Source organism: Trichosurus vulpecula, chromosome 9, assembly GCF_011100635.1.
Source record: "Trichosurus vulpecula isolate mTriVul1 chromosome 9, mTriVul1.pri, whole genome shotgun sequence".
Classification (NCBI taxonomy): Eukaryota; Metazoa; Chordata; class Mammalia; order Diprotodontia; family Phalangeridae; genus Trichosurus; species Trichosurus vulpecula.
The window spans coordinates 20697635-20715350 of NC_050581.1; the positions used below are offsets into that span (position 1 = coordinate 20697635).

A 17716-nucleotide genomic window follows, 5' to 3' on the forward strand; every position below is an offset into this window, starting at 1 on the left:
TATGGCCTCTGGTTTCGTGAGGTGTGGGAGAGGGGTGGTCTGGTTGCTGGGAGTCTCCTTTTCCCCAGGACTGCTCTCAGCACAGGTGGTCTCAGTTGTTGTCTGTGCTGGTGTCTTCCCCTCCCCTGGCTGTGCAAAGCCATGTCTGATGTCCTGGTGTTGAGGTTTGTTAGTTCCACCCCCTGGGCTCAGTTACTCTCATTGTTCTGCTGAAGTGAGGGCTGCTGGGACACCTCTCTTGCTGCACTAGTCTCCTTCTGCCACCATGAGAAGGGCCCTCTCCTCAACTTCTCTCACTACTGAAGCCCCACTTCTTGCTCTTCTGTTTCTCCTGAGGTAGTATTCTCTGGGTTTATTCAAGGGAGGGCTGAGAGCCATTTTACCTGGCCATCATGGCTCCCGGAAGTTTAAGAAGGCAAGTTTCAAACCTATAGACTGTGGGTTGGAGGCCTCTGGGCCAGCCGCTCCCACAGCCGCAAGCTCTGTGATGGTGTCTCCTATAGCTCTGACAGACTCCGGTCCTGGGCTGAGAGGCCTGGGGCTAGACTAGGGCCATAGCCGGTACTTCCACCCTGGGCCTGTTCCTGCTCCGATGTTTCGCTTGCCCAGTGCTCTCCCAGACAGGCATGCTGGCTGGATTCCTCTGCTATTCCCGGTTGGTTTGGTTTGGTGCCCTTGTGTGTGCCTGGGGCTCTTGCCCCTCTCAGTCTACTAGAGGCTTCTAACCCTCTCAAATCTGCTCAGATTACTTTTTTAGACGTTATCTGACAGAATTTGTGAGAGAGCTCCAGTAGTTCCTTCCTTTCACAGTGCCATCTTGGCTCTGCCCTTCCAATTAATTTTTAATCTCTCTTTCCACTGTTCTTTGTTGAATGTAATTTTTATTGCATTATGATTCTAAAAGGATGCATTTAATAATTCTGCCTTTCTACATTTGATTTTGAGATTTCTATGCCCTAATACATGTAGGTGCCATGTACTGCTGTGAACAAAGGTATATAGTTATCCCTTCCACACTGAAGGGGTTGGGGGTTTGGTGCCCCCATTTTGGGAGAGCTGCATAAAAATTTTTGGCACTTCTTTAGTAACAGAGATTTAGTCTGAATTATTATGGTATTAAAAGATAAAATATGTTGATATTATACAATACTATACACATACCTTATGCATTTCTGAGTTTCTAAACGTTTTCTGGGTCATCTGCTGGAGTTTCTGTATTGTCTGTGGCTTACACAAAACTCTCCAAAAATTCCATTTAATTTCTTATGCTGACCCATGATATATTGAAACTGTAATGGGGAAAGTTGTGATGTGGAAGGGATAACTGTATATTGGTTCCCAGATGGTGACTATGAGGCTTGTCAAGTGGTCTGAGACCTTGAGAGAATATGACTGGACAATCAAAGTCTTGTGTTTCCAGAAAGACTTACCTAGAATAGACTGCTTTTTGATATAATCCTGACTCTCCCTGACCCCCTCTTATTCCTATTCCTTAACCCTACTTCAAATTGCTCCTTAAGTCCTAGACAACCAGTTGAAGTCCTCCTCAATTTGCAGGCTTCCATTTCTTTCTGATGGTTCAGACTTCTTCCCCCAAAATATGTAAATTCAAAGCATTCTTTAATTATATCCACCACATGGAAAACACTAGTAGCAGCAATAATAGAAGGCCTTAGTTATGGTCTAAAATGAGTATGGAATAACTTTGCCAATGGGGGGTAGCAATCTCCCTAGTAGTGGTCATAAAATATAAACAAAGTTTTCGATATATTTGCAAACTATTAACAATCATATCAAAGAAAGGTCCAAATCTCTAATAAGAAGAGAAATGTAAATCAAAACAACCCTAAGATTTCATCTCACATCCCTCAAAGTAGGAAAGGTGTCAAATCGGAGGGGTTGTAGAAAGATAGGCACACTAGTACATTGTTGGTAGAGATATGACTTGGTATAACCATTATCAAAAATGACCTGGAATTTTGAAAACCAAGTGACTAACATGAATATACTCATTGACCCAGAGATTCCACTGTTAGGCCTATATTCCAAGGAGGTCAAAACAAAAAGTTTTGTTTCATATACATAAAAATATTTATAGCAGCACTTTTTACAGTAGCTAAGAACTGGAAACAAAGTAGGTGCCCATAGATGGCAGAATAGCTAAACAAATTATGGTACATGAATGTGGTAAAGGAAGACTTTGCTAATCCCCCTTAATACTAGTTCCTTCACAGATTATTAATCTCTAATTTATCCTGTATATAGTTTGTTTTTAAATAGTTGTTTGCATGTTAACCTTCCCATTAGACTGTCAGCTCCATGAGAGTAGAAACTATTTGCCTTTCTTTGTATCCCCCTAACCTCAGCACAGTGCCTTGCACATAATAAGTACTTAATAAATGCTTGTTACTTGACTAGTTAACTAATATAATTGGAAATTACCATGCTATAAGAAATGAGTATGAAAATTACTAAGAAGCAGGAAAGACTTACATGAATGAGGCAAAATGAAGTAAGCAGAACCAGGAAAAAAATATACACAATGACTACAACAATGTAAATGGAGATGACAACTAATGAAACCGAATTATGTGAAATAATAATAACCACGCTTGGCTCCAAAGAAAATATATGAGAATATACCTCCCCCTACTCCTTTGCTGAAGTAAGGAACCATGGATAGGAGATACTGAATATCAGTATCTGTCAGACTTCTTTTGATACGTTATTTAGTTTTGCAGAACATTTTTCTTCCTTTTTTAATACTTTTTTTTTAAATAAAGGATGGCATTCTCAAAAAGAAGGATATATAGAGAAAAAATAATGATGTAAAAAAAGATATCAATAAAATCAGTTTTAGAAATGCAGGCAAATTTGAATTTGTATATTATAAAATGTACATTAAAGGAGGATATTAAGCCTTCCAAGCAGTGAAGCAAATCATGGAAATTATAAAACTACAAGGGGCAGCTAGGTGGCACAGTGAGTAGAGCACCAGCCCTGGAGTCCGGAGGACCTGAGTTCAAATTGGACCTTGACACACTTACTAGCTGTGTGATCTTGGGCAAGTCACTTAACCCCAATCGCCCTGCCTTCCCCCCTCCAAAAGTTAAAAAAACTATAAATTGTAAGATATGGCTTATTGTAACCATTAAAAATTACTTTGATGTGGATAAAACTGCAAGAAAAGTTAGCCAATTTTGTGTCAAAAAAGTGAATTTTTACCTAGTGTGACTTATCAAATATATCACATGAAGTCTAGATGGAATGACTCTTAAAGGAAAGGTATTCAATCTTTTAACATAATAAGTTAGTACATTCATTATTCAGTACAGCATAAGCTACTTGGCTTCCTTTCTAATTCTTTTTACTAAAGTTAAGACTCGTGCCATAAAAATATAGTATAAATATTTTTCCTACTTGTTTAAGTAATCGCTCTCTCTCTTCCATTGGTGATCCCATACTTTTGTCTTCTGCAATCATTTGATCTCGATGGGACTCCAATTCATAAAGTTTTTCATAAAGAAGTACAGCCTCTTGTTTTACCTGGGAGTGTGCTATTTCCTAAAGAAAAAATAAAACTATTTACTTTGTAGCTGACAACAAAACAGGTTTTGGTTTACGAGTATGAGCTAAGTTGAAGAGTTTGTCACCAGCATCTTAATCAATTATGTTTAATGAGCATTTATTAAGTGCCTAAATATTTGCAAGGCACGGTGCTAGGGGCTAGAGATACGAATTCAAAGAGTGAAACAATTCTATTCTCAAAGAGCTCAGGTTCTAATGGATTTAAAAATATATTATATAGAACCTCAGTGTCAAACATGCAGGCCCCATTAGTCTAATAATTTAGTTCACTCTAATAATTTAGGGATCTCTTGACCTTTATGTAGCCTGCAAAACTCTCATATGTAGTCTGAACCAGATTGAAATGTAACTGGGAAAGAGTTAACAAAATAAAAATATAATAAAATATTGATATTGCTATTATGTGGTTTTCTAAGTCAATATGCAAGCTGCAGGTATCCTTATTTAAGGCTCTGCCTCTGAGTTTGACATCACTGATGTAGAGCACCATAATTTGTATTTTTATGGGAACATTTGTATGTGGTGCTGTTAAACTAAGAATAAACATAGTAACATTTTATTTATATTTAGTTTTAACAATACCACAGTACATTTATATAGGGTGAGCCAAAAATTCCTATGAACCTACTTAAGCCCTTTTTAGCATAGGTTCAGAAGAGATTTTGGCCTACCCTGTACAAATGGTCTGTCGGGTTCTTCAATGTACTCACTGAGAGAATGGGCCTTTGGAGGGAAAAAATATCTTCCCCCTTGAACAGATCAGAGAGGTATTCTTCTATGAGTATAATGTTGCCATTTAAGAACACCCTACTTCTATACTATATATTTTAAGCAGAGAATAAAAGTGAAGAAGAGATGTGTTAAGATAAACACTCTATAATGTGGATAATACTCCATAGCACATAAGTACGTTATTTTGCAGGAATGTAGGAACTGCAGATTATATTATTAGTATATTCTGTTTAAAATGATGAGATATGAATTTTAATACTTTTAATCTATAGAAAAAGAAACTAGTATGTACAAAGGTTAAGAATTACAGAATAAGTTAGCGAAGTAATCAGTGCTACAAATTTGAACACATATGCTCTGTGTATTCAAATACAGTATACACTACTCCGGTAGTCTATTTGTCCTTATCTTCTTATTGCTCTAGACAACCCTTTAATAACATAAGTTGCTCTAGACAACTCTCTAACAACATAAGTTGCAGAGAAGGTGCCAACTTATATTGATAAGGGGAGTTCCCTCTTTTGGGAGATTCCTTAAATCACTGAGATCAGAGGTCCAATCCCTATGGAAACTTATTGTTTCCCTCTATTTGGCATATTCGCTTTTCTTACTCTGCTCCTGCTCATGCTATCCAATTCAGCAATTATTGAGTGTTTTCTATGTGGCATTACACTACAAGTGTTTTAAGCTGTAATGAATGCGAGGTAACAGAGGCAACAGGTACAGATCAATCAGTATATTTAGCAGCAAAATAAAGGAAAATGGTAGAAAGGCAGAAGGGACAGCAGGTTAAAGTGAAGAATTTTTAATAAATATAAGGGAGACCTGAGAATTTTAAAAGCAGAAGTGATGGAGCTAATGGAACTAATGGTAGTAAAGATACTTAAAATGAAAGGAATAAGATCAGGAGCATAATCTCTCTGGAGTTGAGAGGGGAATGTGATCGAGAACTTGGGTGAAAGAATTAAGTTTTGGGAGAAGAGCAGGAGGGATGCCTTTTCTTCTGAGACTGGAGGAAAGTAAAAGCAATGTTGAGGTATCCTTTTGCATTAATGTCCCTCTCCTTGCCTCTCTGTCTATCCAAATTATATACCTCTTATATAACCTAGCTCAAGTTCTACTGCTTATGTGAAAACTTCCATTATGATTCTAGTCTGCTGATACCTCTTTTAACTCTTTTATACTTACTGCCTGAACTAAATAATAACTTAATATCCTGAAATTATAGATTTAAGAGAGCATCTAGTCCAGGATTTATTTCACAGAAAAAGAATCTAAAGCTGAAAAAGGTTAAGTGACTTAGTTGAGATCATATGGCTCATTAACTTGAGAGAGGGAAAGAGAAAGAGAGAGAAAAAGAGAAAGAGAGAGAGAAAGAGGAAGAGAGAGAGAGAGAGAGAGAGAGAGAGAGAGAGAGAGTGTGTGTGTCGGGGGTCTCCTGATTTCCAGTCCAGGATTCTTCCTACTATACAACACTGCCACCTAGGTACCCAACCTAGTCGACCACACAATTTAACATTTTATTAGGTGCAGTACTGTTCATCACTTGCATGTGAAAATGGAATCTTCCTAAATCAACTGTAAGTTCAATGTGAGAAAGAGCTATACTTAATTTGTAGCCCTACATCTCTTGGGCACATATAAGCTACTGGAGAAATATTTGTTAACTGATATATTTCACATCATAATCTTTAGGAACTTAGTAAGAGTTAGAGGCTTATGTTTTATTTAAGTTCATAGCACTGAAAACATTTCTTAACATAAATGGCACATCTTTAAAAGGCATAATTTGGTAGAGGACAGAATGCAGGAAGATCTGGGTTCAAGTCCCTTGATACATACTGGCCTTATGACTGGGTAAGTCACTTAACCTCTCAGTGTCCTAGGCAATTTTCTAAGATTATAAGTTACAGAACTACATTAGTAGGAGGAATTTCCTCACAGGCAGTTCCTATCCCAATGAAGTCACAGAACTGGATCAAAAGAAAAAGATATATCTCTTTTCCATGGAAGAACACTGATGGATTAAAAAAAAGATGGCTATGGTTACTGGCCCTATTCCTGTAGCTAGAACACTTGGCATGGGATTTAAGTCCATGACCACAACTCAAAAAGCTTAGCAGAGTTACATCTGTGTAGTGAAAAATCCTGACACCCACATGGGACAATGTAGTGGCCCTGCTCCTTGAATAAGGTATATTTCTGTTGTGTACTACCACTTGCAGATAGTCTACAGTAATTTACCACATGGAAATAATCAGATGTTGACTATATTTAATATTTGAAAATAAACAGGTGATCAGCTATTTTAATGGTAAAGTCTTAAGATATAATCTTATAACATTCTGACATTTTATTCAATAGCTAGCAGTTAGATGATGACAATTCTGCCAGTTAAAAAACACTTACACTCTGCCATTTGCCTGTCTACAACAAAAACTGAGAAAAGCTGATGGATTTATTATGGAATTATGATCTTAGAGGCTAATATGGGAAGAGAAGAAAAGCATGCAGGGTTGGAATTAAGTAACATTCACTGTCCTTGAAATAGTATTATTGTATTGGTGTACAGAAGGAACTTTCTTTGTTCTTCCTTCCCCAACTAGAATATTTATGATCTTGAACCAAGAGTAGAATTGCTGAACTATTTCAAATCACTAACTTACAAATTTGTAACTTTCTGTACCAGGAAAATAAAAGGCTATGAGTCCCATTAACCTAATAATTTAGTTCACAATGTGATCAGGCCCAATTATCTTCTGTATTTGGGTAATAATAGAGTTTTTATTTAATTCCATACATACAGTTTCCAGACCTTCTTTCTTCATGTTCAGTGAATCTAATTCCTGCTGAAGTGTATCCAATTCCTAGATAAAAGAGAGAAAATGACAAGTATTAGTGTGACTTAAGTATGAAGATAAGCTGTTTCCGTACATTTCAAAATTACAGATATTAACCTAAAGTAAAAAGAGATTTGAAACTGTAAGATGACCTAGAGGTCATTTAATCTAAACCCCTCATTTTAGAGCTGGAAAATGAGGCTCACAGAGGTGGAATGATTTGCTCAAGGTCATATAGGTATTGAATGCCAAAATCAGAATTTGAATTCAGGTCCTCTGACTCCAAATCCAGCATTTTTTCCATTGTTCTATGCTGCTTCTAATAACCACCAAAAATATATTTTGTCTAGAACTTGAGTATCTTATTTTCCTATTTCTTTGATTTTGTTAAAGATAACTACATATAGATAACATATACATGTGTATATTTTGTTAAGGAGAAAAATCCTTATCAAAAATACCACTTTGCAAAAACACTGGCTAAACTGCCAAATTTAATGTTACTTTCACATCTAGAGTTATGGAATTTGTATATCTAATGAGGTCTCCCACCCCAAAAAAAGCCAGAACTATTTAAGATCAGTGCTTGACAAATGCTAAACAAGTGCTTTTTTATTCATTCATTCACTCACTTATTCACAATCTTAAGTTGTAAATGAAGTATTGCCTTTGACAATCAGTATGGCTCATTTGCTAGAATACATTAATTCCTCATAAAATGTCTCTAAATAGAAGAACCCCTTTTAATAGTCTTTTGACATTTCTATGATACCTTTATTTCAAGGAATAATGCTGTACTATCTATTTGCACTATAACTCACATTTATATTGTGTTAATAGGACAGTAATCCTCTTGACCTCTGTGAATGGAGGGAAAATACATACGAAATCAAGAATTAAATTGCCTGGTAGCACTTACGCAGGATCCGAATAGCTGCTCTACGCCCCATACCAAGATTAAAATAACACTTCTCAAAATTTTCTTGGGCCAAAATCATTACTTCTCTGGGAACTTATTTTTTGGGACTAAGCAACAGATACCAGACAGATTAATCAAGGAACAAGATGAGAAGGGTAATATTTTCTGGTTCTGGTTAAAATTTACTTTATTTCATATTCGAGGCTTTGTGGGAGGGAAGATCAGGGAATGAAAAAAGTGGGAAAGGCCAAGTATTGTCATGTCTTCCTTTGAGGGCTGCAAAGTTGTAGTGCACAGATGATTTCAAAGCCCTGTGAGGACAGGTAATGGATACGAAAGCTTTATGTCCTATTACACGCTTGTATTTACATGACAGCATGGAAGGGCAATAAAAAATTACTGTGTATCCCTATAACATACATCAGATGGAACAAAGAGAGTATTTAGATAGAAAAAATAGAAAGGCTTTGTATGAGTTTCAGGATAGGAGAGATGTAACACTAAATAAAACTGAAGCACAATACAACCCAATAAAAACTGGGTTATCTGGCATCACCACGGAATAATCCATTCTGGATAGATGAGGTTACTAGATACCTAAACATCTATCCAATTCTTTAAGGATAGCACAGAAATGCTCCAAGGGGCTTTTACGGTATAGGGAGCTATCTCCTTTAGAGAGCAGAACTATTTTATTTTCTGTCTCTTTATTATCACATTTCTTCTTAGTCGTCAAACTATTTGTACCTCATTGCCCCTTCTAATCTCTACTACTTCCATAACAATGAAACTCTTTTCCCTCTTATTTTTTCCATTTTTTCTTTTTTCCTGTTTCTTCTTTCAACTCTTTTGTCCTTTTCACCATAAAAGGTTTCTAATGATTACAATTATGTCTTTCTCTTGGTGCCTAAATTGACCAATCCCCATGAGTCAAATATAATCTTGTATTTTTTTCTTATCTTGTTTGCTTTAATTGCTGCCTGCAATTCAAGAGTTATATTTTTGCTGCCATTGCCACTGAATGAAGGACACTGGTTTCAGAGTTCCACACTGGTTTGAGGGTTCCAAAAGCCTAGTTTTATTATTCAACTTGAGAATGTACCATGGAAACCAGCAACTTAATGTGTGTTTAATAAATTTTAACCTAAAATTAAAGGAAAGACAATGCTATTACCTGTAATAATTTTTCATTTGTAGTTTTCATCTCTATATACTTGACTTGCTTTTCAGGAGACATATTTTTAATAATACCATCTGCTGCTTGTTTTTCTTGTTCAATTTCCTCTTCTACCCGCCTAATTTGTTTTTCTTTCCTGGAAAAGGAAAGGCATATTCTTTCTATCATACTGAATAGTTAAAATTAGTAAATTGACTTTCATCAACAAAAATATTCAGATCAGTGTCTTTGATTCTAAAAAGCATTTGCCCTACAAAAATTCCCTTCGTCTTACTCAAAATTCACATACCACCCCCAAAATGACCTATCTCACCTCTTCTATATCTGCCCCGACCCAAATTCCTTTTATTAGATGTACTCTTCATTCATTAATCAAAGGAGAGAAAAGCACCTGCCTGGAGCAGATATCTTTATGAATCTCACAAAAATCTTTTCGTGGGGGGCAGAGCCAAGATGGCTGCTGGAAAGCAGGGACTTGCCTAGGGCTCTCCCCCAGGACCCTCCAAACAAAGATGAAAAAAATGGCTCTGAACAAACTCTAGAACTGCAGGACCCACGTAACAGTGGAGGGAAGCAGGACTCCAGCCCAGGACAGCATGGATGGTCGCTGGGTAGGGTCTATCCCACGCAGCTGGGAGTGGAGTAGAGCAGAGCCCAGCATCGGCTGTGCCTGGACCAACCAGACTGGGAGCTGGGCAGAACAGGCCCTAGCACCCTGAATCACTGAGCTGTGGCAGTTACCAGACTTCTCAACCCACAAACACCAAAGACAACAGAGAAGGTTAGTGGGAAAAGCTGCAGGGGACAGAGTGAAAGGAGTTCATGGTTTGGCCACCACCCTGGGGGCAGTGGAGGTGGTGCAGCTCTGAGGACAGAACTACAGCTGCAGTTGCTTCTGGCCCCAGGCCGACCTGGTGGGAGGAATTAAGTGGCTGATCAGAACGGGAATGCAGTACCAGCTTAGATTGAGATGGGGTCCATGTTGGCGGTTCTTGGGGGAGGAGGAGCACTGCTGCGGCAGAGCTTGCTGTGTAGAAATAGCTCTGAAAACAACAGCGCAGCCCCTCAAGCTTAGGACAAAGTACCCTCTTCTCTACAAGCAGTCATACCCCAAGGAAAAAGTCAAAGGTCAAGTAGTTGGCTGGGAACATGGCCAGGCAGCGAAAACAGACTCAGATTCAGACTCACACTTTGGAATCTGTCTTTGGTAACAAAGAAGACCAAAACATACAGGCCATGGAAGAGCTCAAAAAGGATTTGGAAAGCAAGTTAGAGAAGTAGAGGAAAAACTGGGAAGGGAAATGACAGTGATGCAAGAAAACCATGAAAAACAAGTCAGTGACTTGCTAAAGGAGACCCAAAAAAATACTGAAGAAAATAACACCTTAAAAAATAGACTAAGTCAAATGGCAAAAGAGCTCCAAAAAGCCAATGAGGAGAAGAAGGCCTTGAAAGGCAGAATTACCCAAATGGAAAAGGAGGTCCAAAAGACCACTGAAGAAAATACTACCTTAAAAACGAGATTGGAGCAAGTGGAAGCTAGTGACTTTATGAGAAATCAAGATATTATAAAACAGAACCAAAGGAATGAAAAAATGGAAGACAATGTGAAATATCTCACTGGAAAAACCACTGACCTGGAAAACAGATCCAGGAGAGATAATTTAAAAATTATTGGACTACCTGAAAGCTATGATCAAAAGAAGAGCCTAGGTATCATCTTTCAAGAAATTATCAAGGAGAACTGCCCTGATATTCTAGAGCCAGAGGGTAAAATAGAAATTGAAAGAATCCACAGATTGCCTCCTGAAAAAGATCCCAAAAAGAAGACTCCTAGGAACGTTGTTGCCAAATTGCAGAGCTCCCAGATCAAGAAGAAAATATGGCAAGCAGCCAGAAAGAAACAATTTGAGTATTGTAGAAACACAATCAGGATAAGATAAGATCTAGCAGCTTCTACATTAAGGGATCTAAGGGCTTGGAATATGATATTCCAGAGGTCAATGGAGCTAGGATTAAAACCAAGAATCACCTACCCAGCAAAAATGAGTATAATGCTCCAAGGCAAAATATGGATTATTCAGTAAAATAAACGACTTTCAAGCTCTCTTAGTGAAAAGACCAGAGCTAAATAGAAAATTTGACTTTAAAATACAAGAATCAAGAGAAGCATGAAAAGGTAAACAGAAAGAGAAATCATAAGGGACTTACTAAAGTTGAACTGTTTTGTTTACATTCCTACATGGAAAGATGATGTGCATAATTCATGGGACCTCAGTATTAGGGTAGCTGAAGGGAATATACATGCATATGCACACACACACATACATACATACATACATATATACATAAATATACATACACACACACACACACATATATATACACACACACACACATATATAAACAGAGGGTACTGGGTGAGTTGAATATGAAGGGATGATATCTAAAAAAATAAAATCAAATTAAGGGATGAGAGAGGAATATATTGAGAGAGGGAGAAAGGGAGAGATAGAATGGGGTAAATTATCTCTCACAAAAGTGGCAAGAGAAAGCAGTTCTGTAGGAAGGGAAGAAGGGGCAGGTGAGATGGAATGAGTGAATCTTGCTCTCATCAGATTTCACCTGAGCAAGGAATAACATACACACTCAATTGGGAATCTAACCCCGCAGGAAAGGAGGAGGAAGGAGATAAAAAAGGGAGAAGACAGAAGGGAGGGCAGATGGAGGAGGAAGTAATCAAAAGCAAACACTTTCTTAAAGGGACAGGGTCAAGTGAGAAAATTGAATAAAAGGGGATAGGATAAGAAGGAGCAAAATATAGTTAGTCTTTCAGAACATGAGTATTGTGGAAGGGTTCTTCATAATGATACACATGTGGCTTATGTTGAATTGATTGCCTTCTTAGGGAGCGTGGGTGGGGAGGGAAGAGGGGAGAGAATTTGGAACTCAAAGTTTTAAAAGCAGATATTCAAAAGAAAAAAGTTTTTGCATGCAACTAGGAAATAAGATATACAGGCAATGGGGCATAGAAATCTATCTTGCCCTACAAGAAAGTAAGGGAAAAGGGAATGAGGGGGAGTGGGGTGACAGAAGGGAGGGCTGACTGGGGAATGGGGCAATCAGAATATATGCCATCTTGGAGTGGGGGGGGTGGGTAGAAATGGGGAGAAAATTTGTAATTCAAACTCTTGTGAAAATTAATGCTGAAAACTAAAAATATTAAATAAATAAATAAAAATTAAAAAAAAAATTTTCATGAAACAACAGAAAAACCAAAGGTAATAAGTAACATGAAATATTAAATTTCAGTTTCACTGCTTAAATTCTTTAAACTTCTGATTACCCACAAATACATATATGTTTATAGATATATAGACCACTATGTATAGATAACATATATGTATACATATATACATATGTGTGTATGCGTATTTGCAGCAGCAGGCAGCTTGGAATTATTGAAAGTGCTATATAGTTTCCCAAATGTAATCAAGCATAATTTTTTCCTTCTATTCATTCTAGTTTTATTGCCCATGAAAATTGATCGAGTAATTCAAGTACTATGTGTTCTTCATCATTTTGCCTTTCTTCTGGGATGGCAGAAGCGGTATCTTGAGTCCCTTGTGAATATTACTGTGAAGGCACTGTAGGATATTCCATGAGTGTGTGCCATTAACGTAATGTCATATGAAAATGGAAGATGCCTTATTAGCTACAGGATCAATATTGGATCAGAAGGGAAAAAAACTACCCAATAACAAAGCACTCATGATGGCCTACAAAGAAGAAAGGGATTATGTGATTAGAGGGTGTGGTATAGGACATCTTCCATGACATTGGCACCACCATCTTAAGTGAGACTGTTGAAAACATTTTTTCTGTCATCATATCTGTTACTGTATCAGATTTTTAGACAATCTATAAACACTGATTTACTTGTATATACTCTAACCATGCAATCTTTTACCAATGGTCAGCAAGTGGACACCAATAAAGGAAATGAAGAATATCCATGTTGATATTTGCACTGTAAGTAGAACCAAAAGATATAAAGAAGTTGCAGCTAAATGAAAGGATGAGTCATAGATTCTCCTTGCAGAGGTGAATAAAGAAGTTGGTTTCATTGTGTGCCCAAAGGCAATAAAAAACATTTCAAGGGATATTCAGTCACTTCATCTTTCATTACTCATGATGAGCACAATAAACAGAACACCAGGAAGATAACTGCCACTTATTTGACAATATCTGTTGGACAGAATGAAGTAGAAAAATTCTATGAAGAGCCACATAAGATATTTTCAGCTAACATGAATGGGAAAGCAGGCTGCTTACATACCTGCTCCACATGCCTACTCCAGCAACCATGATATTCTCACCAGAGTAAATAATGATCAATATGTGGTGATCCCCAGTCCAGGGAGGACAGTGAAAGAACCCAGAATAATACCAATCAAAGTGAATAGCCCCACTCAAGGCATTGTGCATGGCCCTGGCACAAAATCTCAATTCAATAACTAAAGGTGGAGAAGAGATAAGTAAATTAAAGAAAACACCAATCTGTATAAAATTATTGCAAATCTAACTACAAAATTATCCATTTTGCATTTTGTAATGCTCTCTATCTCTTGTTGGGTCATGAATTCTTTACTTTTCCACAAATCTGATAAGTAAACTATTCCTTGCTTTCCCAAATTACTTAGAGTATCAACTTTTACTCCTAAATCATGAACCCATTTTGACTTTATTTTGGTATATGGTGTAAGATATTGGTCTATGCCCAGTTTTTGCCCTACCATTTTCCAATTTTCCCAACAGTTTTTGTGAAATAGTGAATTATTAGCCCAGAAGCTGGCCTCTTTGGGTTTATCAAAGAGTAGATTGCTAAACTTGTTGATTTCACCTACTTGTGTACCTATCCTATTCCACTGATCCACACCCCTGTTTCTTAACCAGTACCAGGCTGTTTTGATGATTGCTGCTGTGTAGTACAGTTTAATATCTGGTATGGCTAAGCCACCATCTCTAGCATGTCTTTTCATTAATATCCTAGATACTCTAGACCTCTTGTTTTTCCAAATGAATTTTGTTATTATTTTGTCCAGCTCAGTAAAAAAATTTTTTGGTAGTTCGATTGGTATGGCACTGAATAGATAGATTAATTTAGGTAAAATTGTCATTTTTATTATATTAGCTCGGCCTAACCATGAGCAACTGATATTTCTCCATTTATTTAGATCTGATTTTATTCGCGTGAAAAGTGTTTCATAGTTATGTTCATATAGGCCCTGGGTTTGTCTTGGCAAATAGACTCCCAAATATTTTGTAGTGCCTTCAGTAACTTTGAATGGAATTTCTCTTTCTATCTCTTGCTGTTGGGCTTTGTCAGTAATGTATAGGAATGCTGAGGATTTATGTGGGTTTATTTTATATCCTGCAACTTTGCTAAATGGATAATTTTGATTATGTCAAATTGAAATGTTTTTGTACAAAAAAAGCCAATGCAACAAGAATTAGGAGGGAAGCAGAAAATTGGGAGAAAATCTTTGCAACTAGTATCTCTGATAAAGGCCTCATCTCTAAAATATACAGGGAGCTGAGCCAAATATATAGGAATACAAGCCATTCCCCAATTGAGAAATGGTCAAAGGATATGAACAGGCAGTTTTCAGAGGAAGAAATTAAAGCTATCTACAGGCATATGGAAAAATGCTCTGGATCACTACTGATTAGAGAAATGCAAATCAAAACAACTCTTAGATACCACATCTCTCCTGTCAGATTGGCTAAAATAACAAAACAGGAAAATGATAAATGCTGGAAAGGATGTGGGGAAATTGGAACATTGTTGCATTGCTGGTGGAGTTGTGAGCTGATCCAGCCATTTTGGAGAGCGGTTTGGAACTATGCCCAAAGGGCTATAGAAATGTTCATACCCTTTGACCCAGCAATACCACTTCTGGGGTTGTATCCCAAAGAAATCACACAAGCGGGAAAAGGACCCATATGTACAAGAATATTTATAGCAGCTCTCTTTGTGGTAGCCAAGAATTGGAAATCAAAGGGATGCCCATCAATTGGGGAATGGCTGAACAAGCTGTGGTATATGAAGGTGATGGAATACTATTGTGCCATAAGAAATGGGGATGATGCAGACTTCATAACAACCTGGAAAAACCTACACGACATAATGCTGAGTGAGCGGAGCAGAGCCAGGAGAACGTTGTGCACAGCCACAGATATATGGATTCCGTGAGGACCAACCCTGACATACTGCGCTTTTCTCAGCAACCTAAGGGGCAAGGACAACTCCAGGGGACTCACAATGGAGAATGCTATCTTCATCGAGACAAAGAACTGCGAAGTTTGAATACAGACTGAGGCACACTACACGCTTGCCTTTTTTGCTTCTCTTTTGTTTTTGTTTTTGGGTTTTTTTTTTTTTTTGGTTCTGTTTCTTCTTTCTCATGATTCATTCCATTGGTCAAAATTCTTCTCCACGACTTGACTAGTGCATAAATTAATTCAATGTGAAGTTATACATGACAGTTATATGAGACTCCATGCCGTCTTGGGGAGGGAGGGGGGAGGGAGGGAAGAAAAACTGGAACTCAAAACTATGTAGAACCGTGTGTGGTAAACTAAAAATAAATAAAGAAATTTATAAAAAAAAAAAAAGAAAATCTAACTACAAAACAATTTCAAGCAGATACTCAAAGAAAAAAAAAAGATTTTCCACAAGGATTATGTGACTACCTAGAAAAAAATAAGCAAAAGGGGAAAAAATGAAATAAACTGGAAGGAGAATAAATAGCTCAGAAGAGAAAGTGTTAGGGGCAGCTAGGTGGCTCAGTAGATAGAACGCTGGCCCTGGAGTCAGGAAGACCTGAGTTTAAATCTGGCCTCAGACACTTGACACTTACTAGCTGTGTGACCCTGGTTTAGTCACAACTCCGATTGCCTCAGGGGGAGGGAGGGAGAGGGAGAGAGAGAGAGAGAGAGGGAAAGAGAGACAGAGAGAGACAGAGACAGAGACAGAGAAAGAGAATAAGAGAATATTAAAGCCAAGAAATGGATTCCCTAAAAACCAGAATAGAATACTAGAAAATTATCAAATGGTCAGTCAACAAGCATTTATAAAGCAGCTATTATTAAGTACAAACAAAAATCAATTGGCCATGAAACAGCAAGGAATACTGGTACAAAAACAAAAGGTTGAAAAAAAAGTAGAAAAAATTAAAAAAATATCTGATTTAAAAAATAATAGACCTGGAAAAGAAGTCAAAGAGAATAAAAATAAGAATCATTAGATTCTGAAAATCATGACAGAAAGAAAAGCTTGGACAGCATATATTTCAGGAAACCATAAATGAAAACTGCCAAGATCTATTAGAATCAGAGGGCAAAGTAAAGATAAAAATAATCTAACAATAACTTTCTGAAAGGAACACCAAAAGGAAAAGTTGCAATAATAGCAGAGACAAAATCCAGAACTCCCATGTAAAAAAATTTTTTTAAATACTTCAAACATTCAAAAAGGAGTTCATAGGAGTTTGACCTGCTCCATGGCTGCAGTTATCTCTAAGCAGATGGTTTCCATATCTCTCCTGAGATTCAGCCCTAGACCACTAAATGTCAAATCTCCAACTGACTATCTCATAAGTATCTGAAACTCATTATGTTTAAAGCAGATTTCATTTATCTTTCTAGAGCCCGCCATTCCTCCACTTCCTCATTTCTTTCCAGCACACCACTAAGATTCTCATTATCTAAGTTTGCAAGTTTGAAGTCATTTACAACTTTTTTCCTATCTTTCACTCCTATGTCCATTCATTTACCAAGTGCTGCAAATTCAATCTTTATAAGCGGGTCAAATAAACCATAGAAACAATATTTTCATTAAAAATAATGACAACAATGGGACCATATACCAAAATGAGTGGGATGCAGCCAAAGCAGTACTTTGGGAATATTTATATCTCTAGACACATACACTGATAAAAGAGAGAAAATGCAGATCAATGATTTGGGCATGCAACTAAAAAAGCTAGAAAAAGAACAAATCGAAAATCCCCAAATGAGCACCAAATTGGAAATCCTGAAACCCATTAGGATTTAATAAAGTTTAATGTGAGAAAACTATTGAGCTAATAAAGCTAGGAGCTGGTTTTATAGGCAAAAAAAACCCCAACAAAATAAGATAGATAAGCCATTGGTTAATTTGATTTTAAAAAAAGAAAAAAACCAAATATCCAGTATCAAAAATGAAAAGGGTGAACTTACCACCAATAAGGAAAAAATTAAAAGAAATCATTAGGAAATAGTTTGTCCAATTATATGCCAATAAATCTGACAATATGAATGAAATTGATGAATATTTACAAAAATACAAATTATCCAGATTAGTAGATGAGGAAATGGAAAACCTAAATAACCCCATCTTACAAAAAGAAATTGAAC

At 37.0% G+C, this 17716-nt stretch overlaps 1 protein-coding gene across 1 annotated transcript in view; it reads right to left on the reverse strand.

The window, feature by feature from the left end:
- The window catches only part of IFT74 (intraflagellar transport 74), a 171317-nt gene that overhangs the window by 81688 nt on the left and 71913 nt on the right, over window positions 1–17716 (reverse strand). Inside the window, exons 9-11 of the mRNA XM_036739092.1 lie at window positions 9254–9392; window positions 7125–7187; window positions 3421–3564 (exon numbers count right to left, since the gene is read on the reverse strand). Coding sequence (XP_036594987.1) covers window positions 3421–3564; window positions 7125–7187; window positions 9254–9392 — 346 coding nt within the window. The remainder of the gene's footprint in view (window positions 1–3420; window positions 3565–7124; window positions 7188–9253; window positions 9393–17716) is intronic.